This window comes from Mytilus edulis, chromosome 4, assembly GCF_963676685.1.
Source record: "Mytilus edulis chromosome 4, xbMytEdul2.2, whole genome shotgun sequence".
Taxonomy (NCBI): domain Eukaryota; kingdom Metazoa; phylum Mollusca; class Bivalvia; order Mytilida; family Mytilidae; genus Mytilus; species Mytilus edulis.
Genome location: NC_092347.1, coordinates 12,399,848 through 12,415,759, shown reverse-complemented (window position 1 = coordinate 12,415,759; position 15,912 = coordinate 12,399,848). Strand labels below are relative to the sequence as shown.

At 32.3% G+C, this 15,912-nt stretch overlaps 1 protein-coding gene across 1 annotated transcript; it reads right to left on the bottom strand.

The window, feature by feature from the left end:
• Positions 1-1,354: 1,354 nt before the first annotated feature.
• On the bottom strand, positions 1,355-14,133 carry LOC139518969 (peptidyl-glycine alpha-amidating monooxygenase B-like). Its single transcript, XM_071310672.1, has 10 exons — positions 13,776-14,133; positions 12,681-12,874; positions 11,713-11,832; positions 9,722-9,794; positions 8,663-8,802; positions 6,376-6,449; positions 4,908-5,010; positions 4,403-4,515; positions 3,205-3,311; positions 1,355-2,393 (listed from the first exon to the last, which is right to left on the bottom strand). The coding sequence occupies exons 1-10, from the start codon at positions 13,902-13,904 to the stop codon at positions 2,295-2,297; spliced, it is 1,152 nt and encodes a 383-aa protein (XP_071166773.1). The 5' UTR covers positions 13,905-14,133; the 3' UTR covers positions 1,355-2,294.
• Positions 14,134-15,912: the final 1,779 nt, after the last annotated feature.

The following is a 15,912-nucleotide window of genomic DNA, read 5'->3' as shown; positions in this document are numbered from 1 at the left end:
AATCCATCACGAGTAAGTTGATCGTTCTAGAAATTCTGTTTCACAGATGACCAACAGATATTTCCAATTATCATAGGCACAATTCCGTCACTTCGGTGATAATTTACTACTGTATATATATTGATAAGTGGCTAGTCATTAGAAATTATTAGATAATATTAGTTGAAATGTGTTCATCTAAAATTAATTCCATTCTTTATTCATAACCTTGAAGTATATTTATTTATGTTGTGCTCTGTGTATTAGTCAAATCTTAAATTTTATTGTTCTCTGTTTATTAGTTAGCTATTGTTAAATACGGTATTTCTTTTCCTCATTTCCTAGAAGTTTTACCATGATATACCATTGTTAGTTTCAGTTATGTAAAAACAAAATCCAACATAATCTCATTATTTACACAATAATTAATCCCGCAAACATAAATAATTTTTTTACCAACATTGTTTTAAACTTGTTTTAATAACCCCTGGTTTGATATGAAACTAAAACAGTAATTCATATATACTGTTGTCAGGTCATTAAAGATTGCATATTTTGGCGTTAATATTGGTTCACTTATAGGGTCTTTGCATCGGAACTAAACACATTTATTCAAAAACCAGTTGTTGGCATGACACGGGTTATGTTCTTCTCATATATGTTATGATGGTATGATACTAAACCCCTAACGGGAAGGATTGTGCCTGATGTTCATATGATGAAATCATAATCTCTCAGTCAGTTTAATTGAAGTCTGGAGCTGGCATGTCAGTTAACTGCTAGTAGTCTGTTGTTATTTATGTATTATTGTCATTTTGTTTATTTTCTTTGGTTACATCTTCTGACATCAGACTCGGACTTCTCTTGAACTGAATTTTAATGTGCGTATTGTTATGCGCTTACTTTCCTACATTGACTAGAGGTATAGGGGAAGGGTTGAGATCTCACAAACATGTTCAACCCCGCCGCATTTTTGCGCCTGTCCCAAGTCAGGAGCCTCTGGCCTTTGTTAGTCTTGTATTATTTTAATTTTAGTTTCTTGTGTACAATTCGGAAATTAGTAAGGCGTTCATTATCACTGAACTAGTATATATTTGTTAAGGGGCCAGCTGAAGGACGCCTCCGGGTGCGGGAATTTCTCGCTACATTGAAGACCTGTTGGTGACCTTCTGTTGTTTTTTTTTTCTATGGTCGGGTTGTTGTCTCTTTGGCACATTCCCCATTTCCATTCTCAATTTTATTAGTCTTAAAATAAGTAGAATTGGTCGAAATATTATCCCTTTTTAGCTGGATTTGAACCAATTTATATGAGGTACTGAGGTAAATACGCTTTCATATATATCAAATAATAAGCAAAAGAAAAACAATAATAATATAACAACTTAGATCTGAGTTTATTTCCAAAAAAGTCAACCATGCACATAAGTAAAATTTAAAATGTATCCATTATAACAATGTATATTTTCCTTTATTTAGAAATATTGCATGGCAATTGATCTGTAGGAACTAAATTTGAACTGGCGTCCAATAACTTTTTCTAACTATATATTCAGGAATGTTTCAATCGTAAAGTATAATAATTTATTTTAAAAAGGTTTGATTATAACAGACATTTCATCTTCTTAAAACTAGTTGTACGAAAGCATTTTTTTTTTAAACTTAAAAAAAATCTTATCGACTTATCATATCTGAAGTTTTAAATCAATTTAGTTATAAATAGTATATTTTTTACAAAATATTTTTTCGGAATATATATTCAGCAAGTCAGGAATATGGCAGTTGTTTACATTCGTTCGTTAGCTGATTAAGTCTAACTTTTACCTAATCGTGTATAACCTCTCCCCTTTCTTTTATTTTGGGAAGCTTTTTGTAATGACTTTTTTTCAATTATTCTAACGTTACTGAAGAAAAGCACGTCTTAAAATTTGAACTGAAGTCTTTTTTAATAAAGGACAGAAGTTCATTTGTCATTTGCTCGGCATAATAAATTAATATCTAAGCGTAGTCACTGGCTTTTTATAAGTTACCAAAAGTGGTGTTTAATATTCACCATGCCAAATCTATGATTGCAGCTCTATGTAATTGACGATATAATGTTTTTAAAAAGTACATGAACATGAAAAGGTCAAACAGTCATACATGAACACTTTGTTTTACGCAATTAATAGGTCTACATTGAAAGCCAAAATTTCTAGATATTATAATCTCATTCTTACAGAATAAACATTAACATTATAAAATTTAACATTGGATAAAGAATGTAACATTTAATAAAGTATTTTTTCAACCATAATCAATTATAACAACAACAATGTTTATTTGTTGAACTTTGTTATCCTGTTGGGTCGTATCTCTGCTACATACACCTGGTGACCATCAGGAGATACGGCTACGTCGTGAGGTTCATCAAAATTCTACAAACGAAATAACAGATATATATTAATATTATACATGTATGCAGCCGTGCACACCTTCACTGGTGATTCAATGGATGGATCTGTGTTAGAGACGTAATTAAAAATAATTATTTTTTTGACCGTATATTACGATCCTTTAAGATAGATATTTAGCTAACCTGCAACCATTTCCATCTTCATGCCAGATATATTATGTACTGTGTTACAACTCTAGATTATAATGACGGGAAAGGTAATACTACGCTACTGAAAGCTGATAATATAATTTCAGATACATTTTACATAGATAAAAGAGGGGCCAAAGATACCAAAGGAACAGTCAAACTAAAAAATCGAAAATAAACTGACAACGCTATGACTAAAAATGAAAAAGACGAACAGACAAATAAAAGTGCACAAGAAACAACATAGAAAACTAAAGACTGAGCAACACGAACCCCACCAAAACGTGGGGCTGTAACAGGTGCCCCGGAAGGGTAAGCAGATTCTGCTCCACATGTGGCATTCGTATAAGATAAGCAAGATCATAAAAAAAACAATGACATAATGTGTGTATGCAGTTAACCTGTTGCACATTTTATATAATTTCATTCCAAAGCAAATAGGCAACGTATGCATTCTGGAGCTTTTTAATCCTGCAAATTTTCGTTCAATAATGATCAACAAAACATTATCAGCTGTGACATCAACATTCCATTTTTCTATGCCTATCCTTCTATATGACTGATCAATGTTCCTTAGAAAAACTTACCATGTTCCTTGGTGCCAATGTATCATTGATATCTGTTTAATGTATCTATGAACTTACCATGTTCCTTGGTGTCCATGTGTCACGGATTTTGCCATCTAAATCAACAGTGAAACCTTCTACTTTATTTGAGCCAGTTGGACCATTAACAACGTACAACATCTTGTCTACGAATACATGATGAGAACATCATTATCATATGCCAACTTTTAAAACATACAATTTACAGTGGCGGATCCAGAATGCAACATGAAGTATCAGTGGAAAAAAAGAATCTGAAGAGCTGAATGTAAGTGTTCAAAGATAATGAAAACTGATTTAGAATACAGATTTTATTGCTGGTCTTAATTCACTGCATATGTTAAAGTTTTATTACAATCTACTATGAATAAGACATGTCATATGTCATGGGTTTTTTTTCTTCTGATTTTATTTTTATTTATTAATCTTAATTCTAGATAGTGTATATTTTTCGTTTGTATCATCTTGCCTTTATGACAATTAAGTTTGGTAAGTTTATTCGTCCATTAATTAATGTGTTTATTTTCAATGTCAGAATTTTATACGAAGAAGTTCGGTCCTCAACTAAAACGATCAGCCATCGCAAAAGTCGATGCGTTGTCTAATGCAAAAAGGTGTAACCTTCAAATAAAGTGTTTTATCATTTGTGAAGGTTTGTCCTCTAAATTTTCCTGCGATATTTTGAAAAGTCTTATTTTTCAAAACCAAAAATTCTAAAAACTTTCGACACACTTTCACATTTTGTATCCTGAGTTTTTGTCACACACATTGTAATTGTGTGTATGAAAGTAAAGATTGTCATTATTTATAAGTCATTATTTATAAGATAAACCTGAACCCGCTTATTATAAACTCATCATAGGTAACAGGATTGAACAGTTCTGCAAAATTTAGTGGCATTGATAAATAAGAGGTAATGTTAATGTTGTTAAACATAAACTTTCTAGAGACTTCATCCAATCCCTTTCCTGTAATGTAATTTTAAGTGTCCACAAAATTAATGATGATTGAATTATTATAATAAGTCTCGGATTTGCATCATTGAAAGTGCTAAAAACAAGTGGTAAAAATCAAGCTAACAAAGTACCAAACAAATTATTCAAAGAATGTTACTATAATTCGATGTTACACTATCTGACATGATGTTCATTATCTCTCTGTTATTTTTATGGATTATCCTGAACGATTGATGTGCGCACGGGAGTAGTCTTATGATGATTATTAAAATAGAATATACCTGTAGGGTCGTATGAAATCGCAAAAACTTTGCCAAATCTAGAGTTGGAAATACTCTTTACAAATCTACCCGTATCATTTGGATCAGTGATTCCTGCTGTGAAAAGCTGAATTCTAAAACAGACAATTTACATGAATCAATTATTAATATGGAAACATTAAATTGCGCAAACAATTTCGATTAGATAAACGTTCATTTAGGAAAAAATATAATTTAAATTCCAGATCACGAATTTAGAAAATGTGTGTGAGTTGGGTTTTGAACAATTCTACGATTGACATAGTGAAACAAGATATGTTAAATCGGTAATTGGCAAATAGACTATTACATGCACCAATTTATAAACCTATAGAATTGATGCTTTTAATAAACATGTAGCATTGTTAAGTTATTAACCATAATTTCAGTTGATACACAGGTTTGAAGATGATGATAGCACGTGTGTATTGTTGAAATAGAAGCATGACCATGTGTATTATTATGTAAAGCTAGAATTGTGTGTTACCTCCCATGTTCCCTATCTGCAACAGCTACTAAATTCGATTCTTCGATCAGTGTGATGCTGTGGGGAATAAACAGTTCATCATCAGCTGAAAACTCTACGGGATCTGGCAAAAAATAAGAAATGCATATTTATTACAAAACAAATCAACAGTACTACAAACAAATCGGTACAATTTACAGAGAAGATTGGCAGAATATGTCAGCAGCAATTAGAAAATATGGATGTTTTAAAAATATGACGAATATCATATTGCAACAGAACACTTAAGGACCCCTCAAAACGTTGTGGCAGAGGTGTTTTAACATATAGAAATTGTGACATTTTTCAACACAACGCTACTGATTTCGTGTCCAAATTCCTACCAGAAATCACTTTCGGTTATACACTCGCACATTAAACAGAACCCCTCTCTTGATCGTGGTTTCAAATCAGAAAAATTAATATGGCCAAGCGTATATACCCAAACTAAATCATTGGGGTTGTAACAAATTGAAATGAACATGATGTAGAGTATCAAAAAATGAAGTCAAGTATTGGGGTTGATGGATTTTTTTTAAGATTCCTTATTTGATGAGCACCACTGGTTGATATGGAGAGAACAGATGGGGTATGATTACCACTCATCAGAGTTCGAATATATAATGCAAGATTATATTATGCCGCACGGCATTACTGAAACAATGAGAACAAAAACTATACCTTATAGTCGGCAATATCAAGTCCCGACATGATAAATGTGAAACAATGAAAACGAGAAAAACAACGAACTTTTTATGTCAATTCAATTTACGAAAAAACAAATGTGACAGACATGAACCAACAACGGTACCTAAATTACAAGCTTATGGTTTTGAAAAGACATATAGATAACATGATTGTGGGGCTTACCCCTCCCTCAACACGGGACAGTGGTGTAACCGCACAACAGAAGAACAAACTGTAGAAATCAGTTGCAACTTTGCATTCTCAATATATCAGTTCGAACAACACACACAAAAACAAACTTGCTCCCAATCATGCTTAACCCGTCACATTTGACTGTAACATTGCACAAAGTCAGCTTTAACTAAATGTCGGTTCAAACAACCGGGTTCTTTTGTATTTACTACATCTTTGCTAAGCAAACGATCAATTGAAAAGAAAAGCAAAGACTGATCGACTCGTAGCGGGAATATGATGCCCGTTATTGGCAGCATATTAAAAATGCATGTAGCAAGTATTGTGATTGTTACATTTGGGTCATTGTCCTTGTATGCATGTTGTTACAGAAATATTCATGGGTCGTCCGTTTGGCTGTGCGGGATATATAAATTCACAGCCATGTCCTGTCATAGTGTGTGTTTAGTAACTAGTTTTTCAAAAGATACCTGGGATTTCAAAAAGTTACCGGACATCACAGCTTCAATAAAGTAAACCAAAAGAAATTAACAAAAAACTATAAAATTTAACTCGTATATATTTCACTTACTGTTTGTTGGTTTTCCCCACGTTTTAATTAGCATACCATCTTTAGTAAACTTCATTATTCTTCCGTTACAGTATCTATAATAAAATGCATAGATGATGTTCTTTTAAAGAGGGAATGATTTAGTTTATATGCTACTTAAAAAATTCCAGATGGTGATGGAATATGCGGAATACTGTAAATAGGTAATTAGTAGTAATGTCAGAACTTTTAATTGTAAATAAAAAATCAACAAAATTCACTTTTACTAAGAGTGCTCTTAGTTTGTGTAAGGGTCTAGGATACAATGTATTACCCTTTGAAAGCGAAATGCTGGAGGCGGATGATTAAGACTAGATAACAGGTTATATTTAGATTCTCATTTAAATTTTAAAACATTTTTTTTTCAACTCGTCAACGTGTTCCAAGTGTAATTAAACATGTTTACATTGTACTTGTATTTATAAGTCTAGTCAGTTCTACTGCACCTGTGATTCCTCCAATTCATCTTATTATCTGATGTTATTTCTTTTGATCTCTTAGCAAGTGTAAAACGTAAAAGTACACTGTGATTGTGGAAATAGGAATCATTATTAAACTTTTTTTAAACATACTCCTAACGGGAAGGATTGTGCCAGCTGATGTTCACATGATGAAATCGTAATCTTTCAGTCAGTTTAATTGAAGTCTGGAGCTGGCATGTCAGTTAACTGCTAGTAGTATGTTGTTATTTATGTATTATTGTCATTTTGTTTATTTTCTTTGGTTACATCTTCTGACATCAGACTCGGACTTCTCTTGAACTGAATTTTAATGTGCGTATTGTTATGCGTTTACTTTTCTACATTGGCTAGAGGTATAGGGGGAGGGTTGAGATCTTACAAACATGTTTAACCTCGTCGCATTTTTGCGCCTCTGGCCTTTGTTAGTCTTGTATTATTTTAATTTTAGTTTCTTGTGTACAATTTGGAAATTAGTATGGCGTTCATTATCACTGAACTAGTATATATGTGTTTAGGGGCCAGTTGAAGGACGCCTCCGGTGCGGGAATTTCTCGCTACATTGAAGACCTGTTGGTGACCTTCTGCTGTTGCTTTTTTCTATGGTCGGGTTGTTGTCTCTTTGGCACATTCCCCATTTCCATTCTCAATTTTATCATATTATATAGAATGACTGGTGTTGAATTTATTCGCAATTTGACAATATCAAATTTCTCAAATTGAAAGAAGTAAAAACAAAAGTAGTTCATGTGTTAGGAGTACATTCAAGTACATCAAAAGGTTTTAAGTTCATGTGGACCTAATGTTTAAAATGTCAGTGTTTACACCTTAAAATATACTTTGAGTACAGACAAATCCTTGCATCTTGGATGTTTTAAGGCAAAGCATGCCCTAGACATATATTATTCAAATGCATTTTATGTTTCAGAAAATTAAAACCTTCATTGAAGTTTGCAGTGCTCTTTTTTTTAGATCTTCGCAAGATGATGAAATAAGAAAACGCTCGAGTGTTTCTTGATATGGTTAACTCAGTGACACAGCACTTTTATGTTTTGTATAAATAACAAAACTTTGTTTTATTATATAATTCTGATGTTTTATAATTGTATATAACAGTCTCTCATATTTCTTTTAAGAATGGCACATGCATTCTAAATTTTTATATTGTGTACCTGATATTATATTGTTTTTATACTTATATATATATGTGGTGAGACTTTAATAACCTATTGAATATGAATCTGTCAGATATATTTTGTATGAATGACACTTCTAATTCTGCTAATTATTGCGTGTTTGATATTCAGGACGGCAGTCACGTGTTACACAGTTTAACATAGAGCACATCTGGGAGGAAAACATAGAAATCTTGTTTATCAGAAAACAATGTCAATTACACAAGCATAGTGACACTCTCCCAACTGATCTGTGGCCACACTTGTTACAGTCAAAAACAAACTGAGAAACATTACATATACATGTACAACATTCATGTTTTTTTATTATTATTATTATCATTAAAACGCTTTAAAACTATTAACGTATGCCCTGCCATTTGTAAAAGCCAAGCTTACAGTGGCAAAAATAAAAATAGATTTCGTATAGTATGAATCCTTAAGCGTAATGAAATTAGAAATCTTAGAAACACAGTGTATGTCTACCACCATATATGCCTCACCCGTCATATGATTCCAAAGTCAAATCCAGTATCTGTTTATCAACCAAGAATAGAACAAAACCGGTAGTAATGTCAGATTACATGAAATTATCTCACCGAGGTTCACATACAAGAATTCTAATAAATTACTTACCCATCAGATACAAAGAAATGTCCATTCGACGCAACAGCGACATCTGTTGGTTTACAGAAATGTTCATTGTCACTTCCGGGTTTCATGGCTTCACCAAGAACAAGCCCAGCATCTGTGGGGTCCACTGGTATTTTTATAACCTTTGGAGAAAGATAATGGTATTTATAGTGTTTGTCATTCAATAAAGTCTAATAATCAAGATAATAAGAAACATTTAGCAGACAAACTTTAAACTGAAGAAAAAAATGGTGGAAATTTCAATATTTTTCGGCCTTTGATTGTGAGTAGTTTGAGTAAATCATGAAATCGAGTGAAATAAATATAATACAGGTGCTCTTCTTTGTATTAACCTCCATCAGAAATCAATCCCAGTCAAAAATAAAAACACGAACTAAGAGCAATATTTATGATACATTGGATTTTTGCCAGATTGGTATTTATTTTCCAGTGCCAGCTTATTGTTCAGTGGCAGGCATTACATGCGTATTTAGGACAACAAAACATTGAAGGAAAACATAAATATAGCTTGCATGAAATCTAAACCGGAATATGTATGATTGAATCGTGACAACATGTCTGCGCCAGATGCTAACATCTTGTTAGTGTCGATTATTATATAGCGCAGACATTCTGGATCGATACAAACACACAAACATAAGCATACCGGAGTGGATGGGTCTCAATGAATTAAAAATGCAGTTTATTAAATTGGTGCATCGACAGCGCTAAAATGGTGTGAACATTCTTAACCTTGGCGCAGACATCTTTAATCCAACTAAGCATGCGTAGTACTTTGATATATAATTGTTAACTTGCAGTATATATTGTGACTTAGATGGAACTCATACCACATCTTCTTATTTATATGTATACATCTGTTGTCTAGAGTTCTGTCCGAGTCTTTTCTTCAATTCTTATATAAAAACAGATACAAATGTCAATTTCAGAGACTTAAGATTGAACCAGCCGGGTATTCAACAGCCTGAAGGAGAGTAGAACCCACGAGAAGCATGGCGGGGATACACAAAATAGATATTAATCTCCCTGTAAATTACCTACCTGGTGTAAACCAACATCAGTTACCCAGAGATTTCCTTTTTTGTCGACAGTCAATCCATGGGGCATGAAAAACCTAAAAATCAATAAAACAGAAATTATTTATTTCATTGTTCGTTCTATTTTAACTTTGTAATCTATCTGGTTTGAATGAAAGTATTACAGGAAAATTTAACAAAGATCACATTGGTTTTACAAATACATAATTGAACACGAGATCTGAGTCAGGCAAATCTGCTTGTAGGAAGATAGATTAAATTGACACATTTTACAGCCAATTAAAACAAACAGATGAACCTCACATAGACAATTTATCTATTTTGATCTCAACCATGCAAATACATGTTTTGGTCTGTCAAGTTTAGAATTACAGGTATTTCTTCATTCTATGTTTTATTTTCCTTATTTCCTTTAAAAAATGCCAGAGTTACATATTAACTTTTTTTTACAATATGCTTGCTAGTTGGTATGAATGGAATGTTACACAACAAAATAGTCTCGCGTTCATACTGATATGGACATATTATATAAGGGGGAAATGTCAATTAAACAGTAACCCATCTCTCAATAAAATAAATGGTATGGAAACTTATTTGTTAATATATTGGGGACAACTTATCAATAACTTAATATGGTATTATGAATATAACTGAATCAAGGATTTGTACATGTATTGTTTGTAGATATTTGGCTGAGTGAACTATGCTATTTTGAATTTAACACATGCAAATCCCATGAATCGTGTGCTAAATAATCACAGGCGCTTGGACATGGACATTTTTTTTTTTTGAATTTTCTGTTTTATTGTTTTGTTTTTATTTTTTAATGGGGGTTAAGAAATGTTAGTATATATTCTTCAAAATTTAACTTTATTACTGATAGATGTGTAATTGTTTTATCCTTACGCGGACACTAATATGCTTTATATATGCAGCCCATATGTTTAATTTGTTAATAATATAGTACATCTGCTCGTCTTATGCAAATTTTACGTAACATATTTTCAATTAATCTTAAAAATTACGAATATGTATTTTAATTAACTAAAACTACACTTTACAATTTGTTTATGTTAGTGGTTTGTATGCATAATGACTCCGATTGAAAGTTTGAAAAGAGGTGGCAGAAAAAATAAGCTAGTGTTTGCTGTAAGAATTTAGATTGATAAAAAAAGGAAAAAATGGGGAGTTAAGTATCACAATCGACTAGGCTGAAATTAAATCTTATCATAACGCTATGAGATTGTAGTGCTTCTGGAGTAAGGGTTACATAACTTTATTGATCGTGCGGTAAACTTTTCTTTAATATATCTCCTTAGGGCGACTTGTGGTGATGTTTAAATTCGTTCGCGACATTGTTTGGACTATAAGTGACGAATAATGATTATAATTAGGTGTCATAAATCAATTTCAAATTATTTCAAACTGTAATTGTTAACTATATTCATTTACAGTTAAGTCTTTGTCATTCTCACAGCAAATGTTAAGTGCTATTTTATTAATAATATAATACTGGTATATATAAATACGGAAAATGCAATGGAGAAGGACGGTTTATATGAAAATAAAATAATATAATACTGGTATATATAAATACGGTAAATGCAATGGAGAAGGACGGTTTATATGAAAATAAAATGTCAAATGTCATAGAAACGTGATCACACGAGAACTTGGATTATCAATCTTTCTAAGTATGCAAAACGTTTAATTTCCTTCAACCACTGAGACTTCGCGTTGTACGAACTCTTGACCTTATGGGATACCACTCAACTTTATTTTGTTCTAATATGTTCTTTTCATTAACGTTTTATTTAAGTAGAACTTTTTATTAAATTTTAGTTATTTAAGTTATATATTATAAAATTAAGTATTATATAGTCTCACTTTAAGTAAAAAACTTTAATTATTGATTGAGTAGATGCGTTTTGTCATCAATAACCTGAGCTAGTAATTCTTAGACTAGTATTTAATTTAAATAAAATGTATTAGTACCTATTAGCTCCAAGACGTTGTATAACTGTTCCATTCTTGTTCAGTCTGAGGATAGTAGCATTCCTGATAGGCCCTTTATTCTGTTCCACCTGAGAAAGTTCGTTGTTGTAATCAAAAGATCTAAAACAGTGAAGAAAAATAACATTATTCATTGCTTAAATTATCAACTTATTTTTTTTTGATAACCTTATAAGTAACCAAGTAATTTTGTTTCGAATGGTTTTCAAAATGTAAAATTAAAAACAATGACAACATCAATTACATTGGGTTATTTAAGCTGATACAAAAGCAATTTTAATTACCCTAAAAAGCGATAAACATCAGTTTTTACCAGTGACTGTGGTAAAGAAATATCATCAGGACTTCTACTCGGTCTGGCGTTAACACCCATGTTGTAGAGGTTTTCGTGTATCTTTGCACGGCTATAATTACACAGCCACGTCCAGTTAGATAGTGACGTTAAAACCGATGCCTTATATAAGAAGATTGTTATGCTCGTTATGCACGCAGTTCGTCGATTGTATATTGCAAGGCAAAAATTTGACCCCAATCAATCATTAAACCCTCTTTTCCAAGTTTTGAGCAAAATATGACGCCCTTTATCTCAATCGATTTAATTTGTAAAACCTTCCTTGGATTTCTTGTTAATTTATTCTCGCTCCGCATATGCATGATCTATTTGCAACTGGACGCTAGGAATACTACAATCAATCTACGACAAAGGATTTAGAATTTGTATGCTTATTCATATATTTCATGTGCGGTATTAATGTATATAACACATAGTGGGGGAGCAATCATGATGTATGTAAAATATAAAAAGAAACAGAAAATAAATGGTATTCTCAGTCAACTAATTGTTTTATTCCTGGCTTTGCTTGTCTTTGTTAAATTTTGAACCACCAGATAGTATTGCAGTTGTGTTTAAAAGGTCGACGAATTGAGAAAAATCTTTTAAACTGGATTACCTTGCTCCCCATGCACGATCACCTCTGTGAAATACAAGAACGTCGCCATTGTTGTCAACAGCAACACCAGCAACCTGACCTAGCTTTAGGTTATTTTGAGGCCAATTTTCCTGTTGCTGTACAGGAGAGTTTTGTTGTCTGTTTGACCTTGGAGGACTGTCACTGTCTAACAGGAATGCATATTCAGGATTATTCTAAAGAAAGTAAGCGTAAGAGGCATAAAACATTTTTAGAAAGTATCTTTATCGTTGATCATCTCGGCGAGATTGATGTTCTCGCTTGAGCCGGGACGGCAAACGGACGGCGAAAGCGAGAAAGGCAATCGAGTTGAGATGATCAATGATAATCTGTTTATCGCTATTTTACCTATGACGACGTTGTCAATTTCATGTCAATTTCGTTAGCAACGCCACGCGCCTGCTTAGTTTCTAGCGATAATTTTCCATCTCAAGCGAGTAGCATGATATGAAAATTATCACAAAAATAGATCAAAGGAAAAATGCACAAAATAGCGATAATATTGTCAATCTGTGCCTAATATACATAATATTTACATGACAGACAGTTGTTACAAAAGGTAATATGTGTTAAATCACCATTTTTAGCTCTTTGTATTAATCTTTTCTATTTAATTTTAACATTGTTTTGTAAATCAAGTTTTACTTTCGTAGAGTGGATTTGGTATTATTGGCAATAAAAACAGCTTTTAAAATAATATCTTCTTAAATATAAATGAAACATCTGTCAAATGGATTATGCTTAAACAAAACTAGTAATTTGTATAGTTAATGTATAGTTAAAGAATAATTTAGCTACATATTATCCATTATAATAATTGCCTATAAAATGAGGTATCTATTATACATCTCGCACAACGAAAATAGATTAAACCAGATGTCCATAACTAGGACTGGACTTCTAATCGTACATTTGTTTTATCCTAAAAAATCTGGTACGTACGTTGGTCACTTTTAAATGAATATTTAGTGATATTATTAAGTGATATTGTATAGATTGTTTTATAGATCACTGTGTCAAATTACAAACAGAGGTCAGACAACTATATATCAAAATAACAACCAGATGTTTTATTACCTGCAATCTGTCCAGTAACGCAGGTAAAAATTCATCAATCATTACTCGTTCATCCTCAGTTCTTGGTCGTCCATTAATTGTGGAAGCGATTCCCAGAATAACACATAAGGAAAAATATATTGCGGCCATTTTAGATTGGAATCAATTGTTTAAACGACCACAAATAGAAGTAATTCCGAAACAAGGGATTTCTCGTTAATTCTTATCACATATTGTCGCTATATACACCTGTAAAATGTTGTACACTGTCGTGTAAATATGTTTGTAATGTTGTTACTTCCTACAATCGATAATGTCAAAGTTTGTATGACGTCTATGAAATAATTAATGTTGCCAGAGATACAGGAACTGAGGAATTGATTTTTGTGTGGGTGCTGAAGACTAATCAATATGGTTGGAATAAAATTAAAATGATCAGTGTTTCCGCACATATTTCCATCTATTGAACGTTCCGTGACTGATTGTTGTCCTACAATTATTTATTTCAGTTTTTATACAAGTTTTTTATACATTAGATTAAAACAATATATATATAACTGGATTATTTGGTGTATGATGAAGCAATTAGTGCGTGTTACGCTGGATATTTCACCATTTTACAAGTTTTGATAATTTCCTTTAAATCATCTAATTATATTTATCAAAGTTGTACATATATCGATGCTTGTTTGTTATGTTTGGTAAGGGAGCTACCATTTGATTTTTATGGGGGGGGGGGGGCTAGGTGAAATTTGAAAAAAATAGGCAGGACAGGAGTTTTGAGTAGAAAAAAAAGGCAGGATGAGACACTTGCAAAAATAAAAAGTCAGGATGACAATTTATGTAAAAAAAAGTCAGGATAAACTAAAAAAAAATGCAGGACCGAACAGAGTGAAAAATAAAAAAGCAGGACAGAGATTACAACTAAAAAAAATGCAGGACAAAATTTTCATCCTAGCCCCCCCCCCCCCCCCCCCCCATAAAAATCAAATGGTAGCTCCCTAAGGTACACGTGTTTACGCTATTTATAGAAAGGTCTGTTTGATTGGATATATAAAGTATGCGGGTAGAATTTCATGCACGGGTAGTTTGATAGTAGTTAAAGTCATTCGAATCATTGCAGTCAAGTGCTACAGATGCTTTTTTCCAAATAAATAATTATAAAAATTATTTATTTACAGGTTGGTAGTCCAAGATGAGTCGCAAATATTGATATGGCAGTGCTAGTTAGAGACGGACAATTCTCATTGATATACAATGAATTACGTGTACTTGACCTTTGCAAGTGGTTACTCCCATGTGAGAGTTTTGTATTATATTGATCAGATAAATATTTTATGTTCGTTTGAGGTTACGAATTAGAACATACTACTCAATCTGTTCGGGTTTGGATTATCATAGTTTTAAAAAAGTGTAATATTTTACAAAAACGTCAAAATCAAAAACATTTGAAATGTTAGATATGTGAGTCTTTAAACAAAAATGTTATATTTTCATACATGTTTGATATCCTTCCACCTTTTTTATGTTGTTTCATGATATGTCGATATGTCATTTAGAGAACTTGTTACCTGCATCGTTGATTTTAATGGAGATAACTCTTGATTTCTGGAACTCATTGTGACTGACCATTTCTCAATCATAATAGCGTGTCCCATCAGTAACGACAACTCCTAAAACACTCATCAATACCCACTAGTTGCAGCAATTCTTTTGCCACGACCCATACATTGCTATTTGGGTGTTTTTTTAACAAGCTATTTCGTTGTTGCGTTTGCTTCCGATGTTTTTGTTGTTGCCGATATATTGATAGAAATGGAAATAGACAAAAAGAGTTGTGCATGTTTTCTTGTTTTTAAACCTAGTAGCACCATATAAAGTTATGTTATGTAATCTCACATTTAACATTGAGCCAAAACGGATAGTTTTTATCATCCAAATCGTTGTTGAATAAAACCTACATGTCGTTAAGGTGTCAGACCACCAATTAAAAATCCCTATCTGTTCAACCAAATTTTGCAATTTTCAAAGCTTTCTAAATATTTTACCTTAAGTTTCACTTCATAGAAACCAGGTATATCCTGAATTGTACATTGATCAGCTTTTTACATGCCAATTTTCACCATACCTTTAAAGCATTCTAACAAAATAACTGACC

Bases quoted from the DNA above. Each gene is read 5' to 3' on its own strand.
- LOC139518969 (XM_071310672.1), bottom strand. From the start codon at position 13,904: ATGGCCGCAATATATTTTTCCTTATGTGTTATTCTGGGAATCGCTTCC. The intron at 11,833-12,680 runs GTAATCCAGTTT...TCACTGTTTTAG, and splicing joins GATCGTGCATGGGGAGCAAG to ATCTTTTGATTACAACAACG. The intron at 5,011-6,375 runs GTAAGTGAAATA...ATTTTTTGCCAG, and splicing joins GTGGGGAAAACCAACAAACA to ATCCCGTAGAGTTTTCAGCT.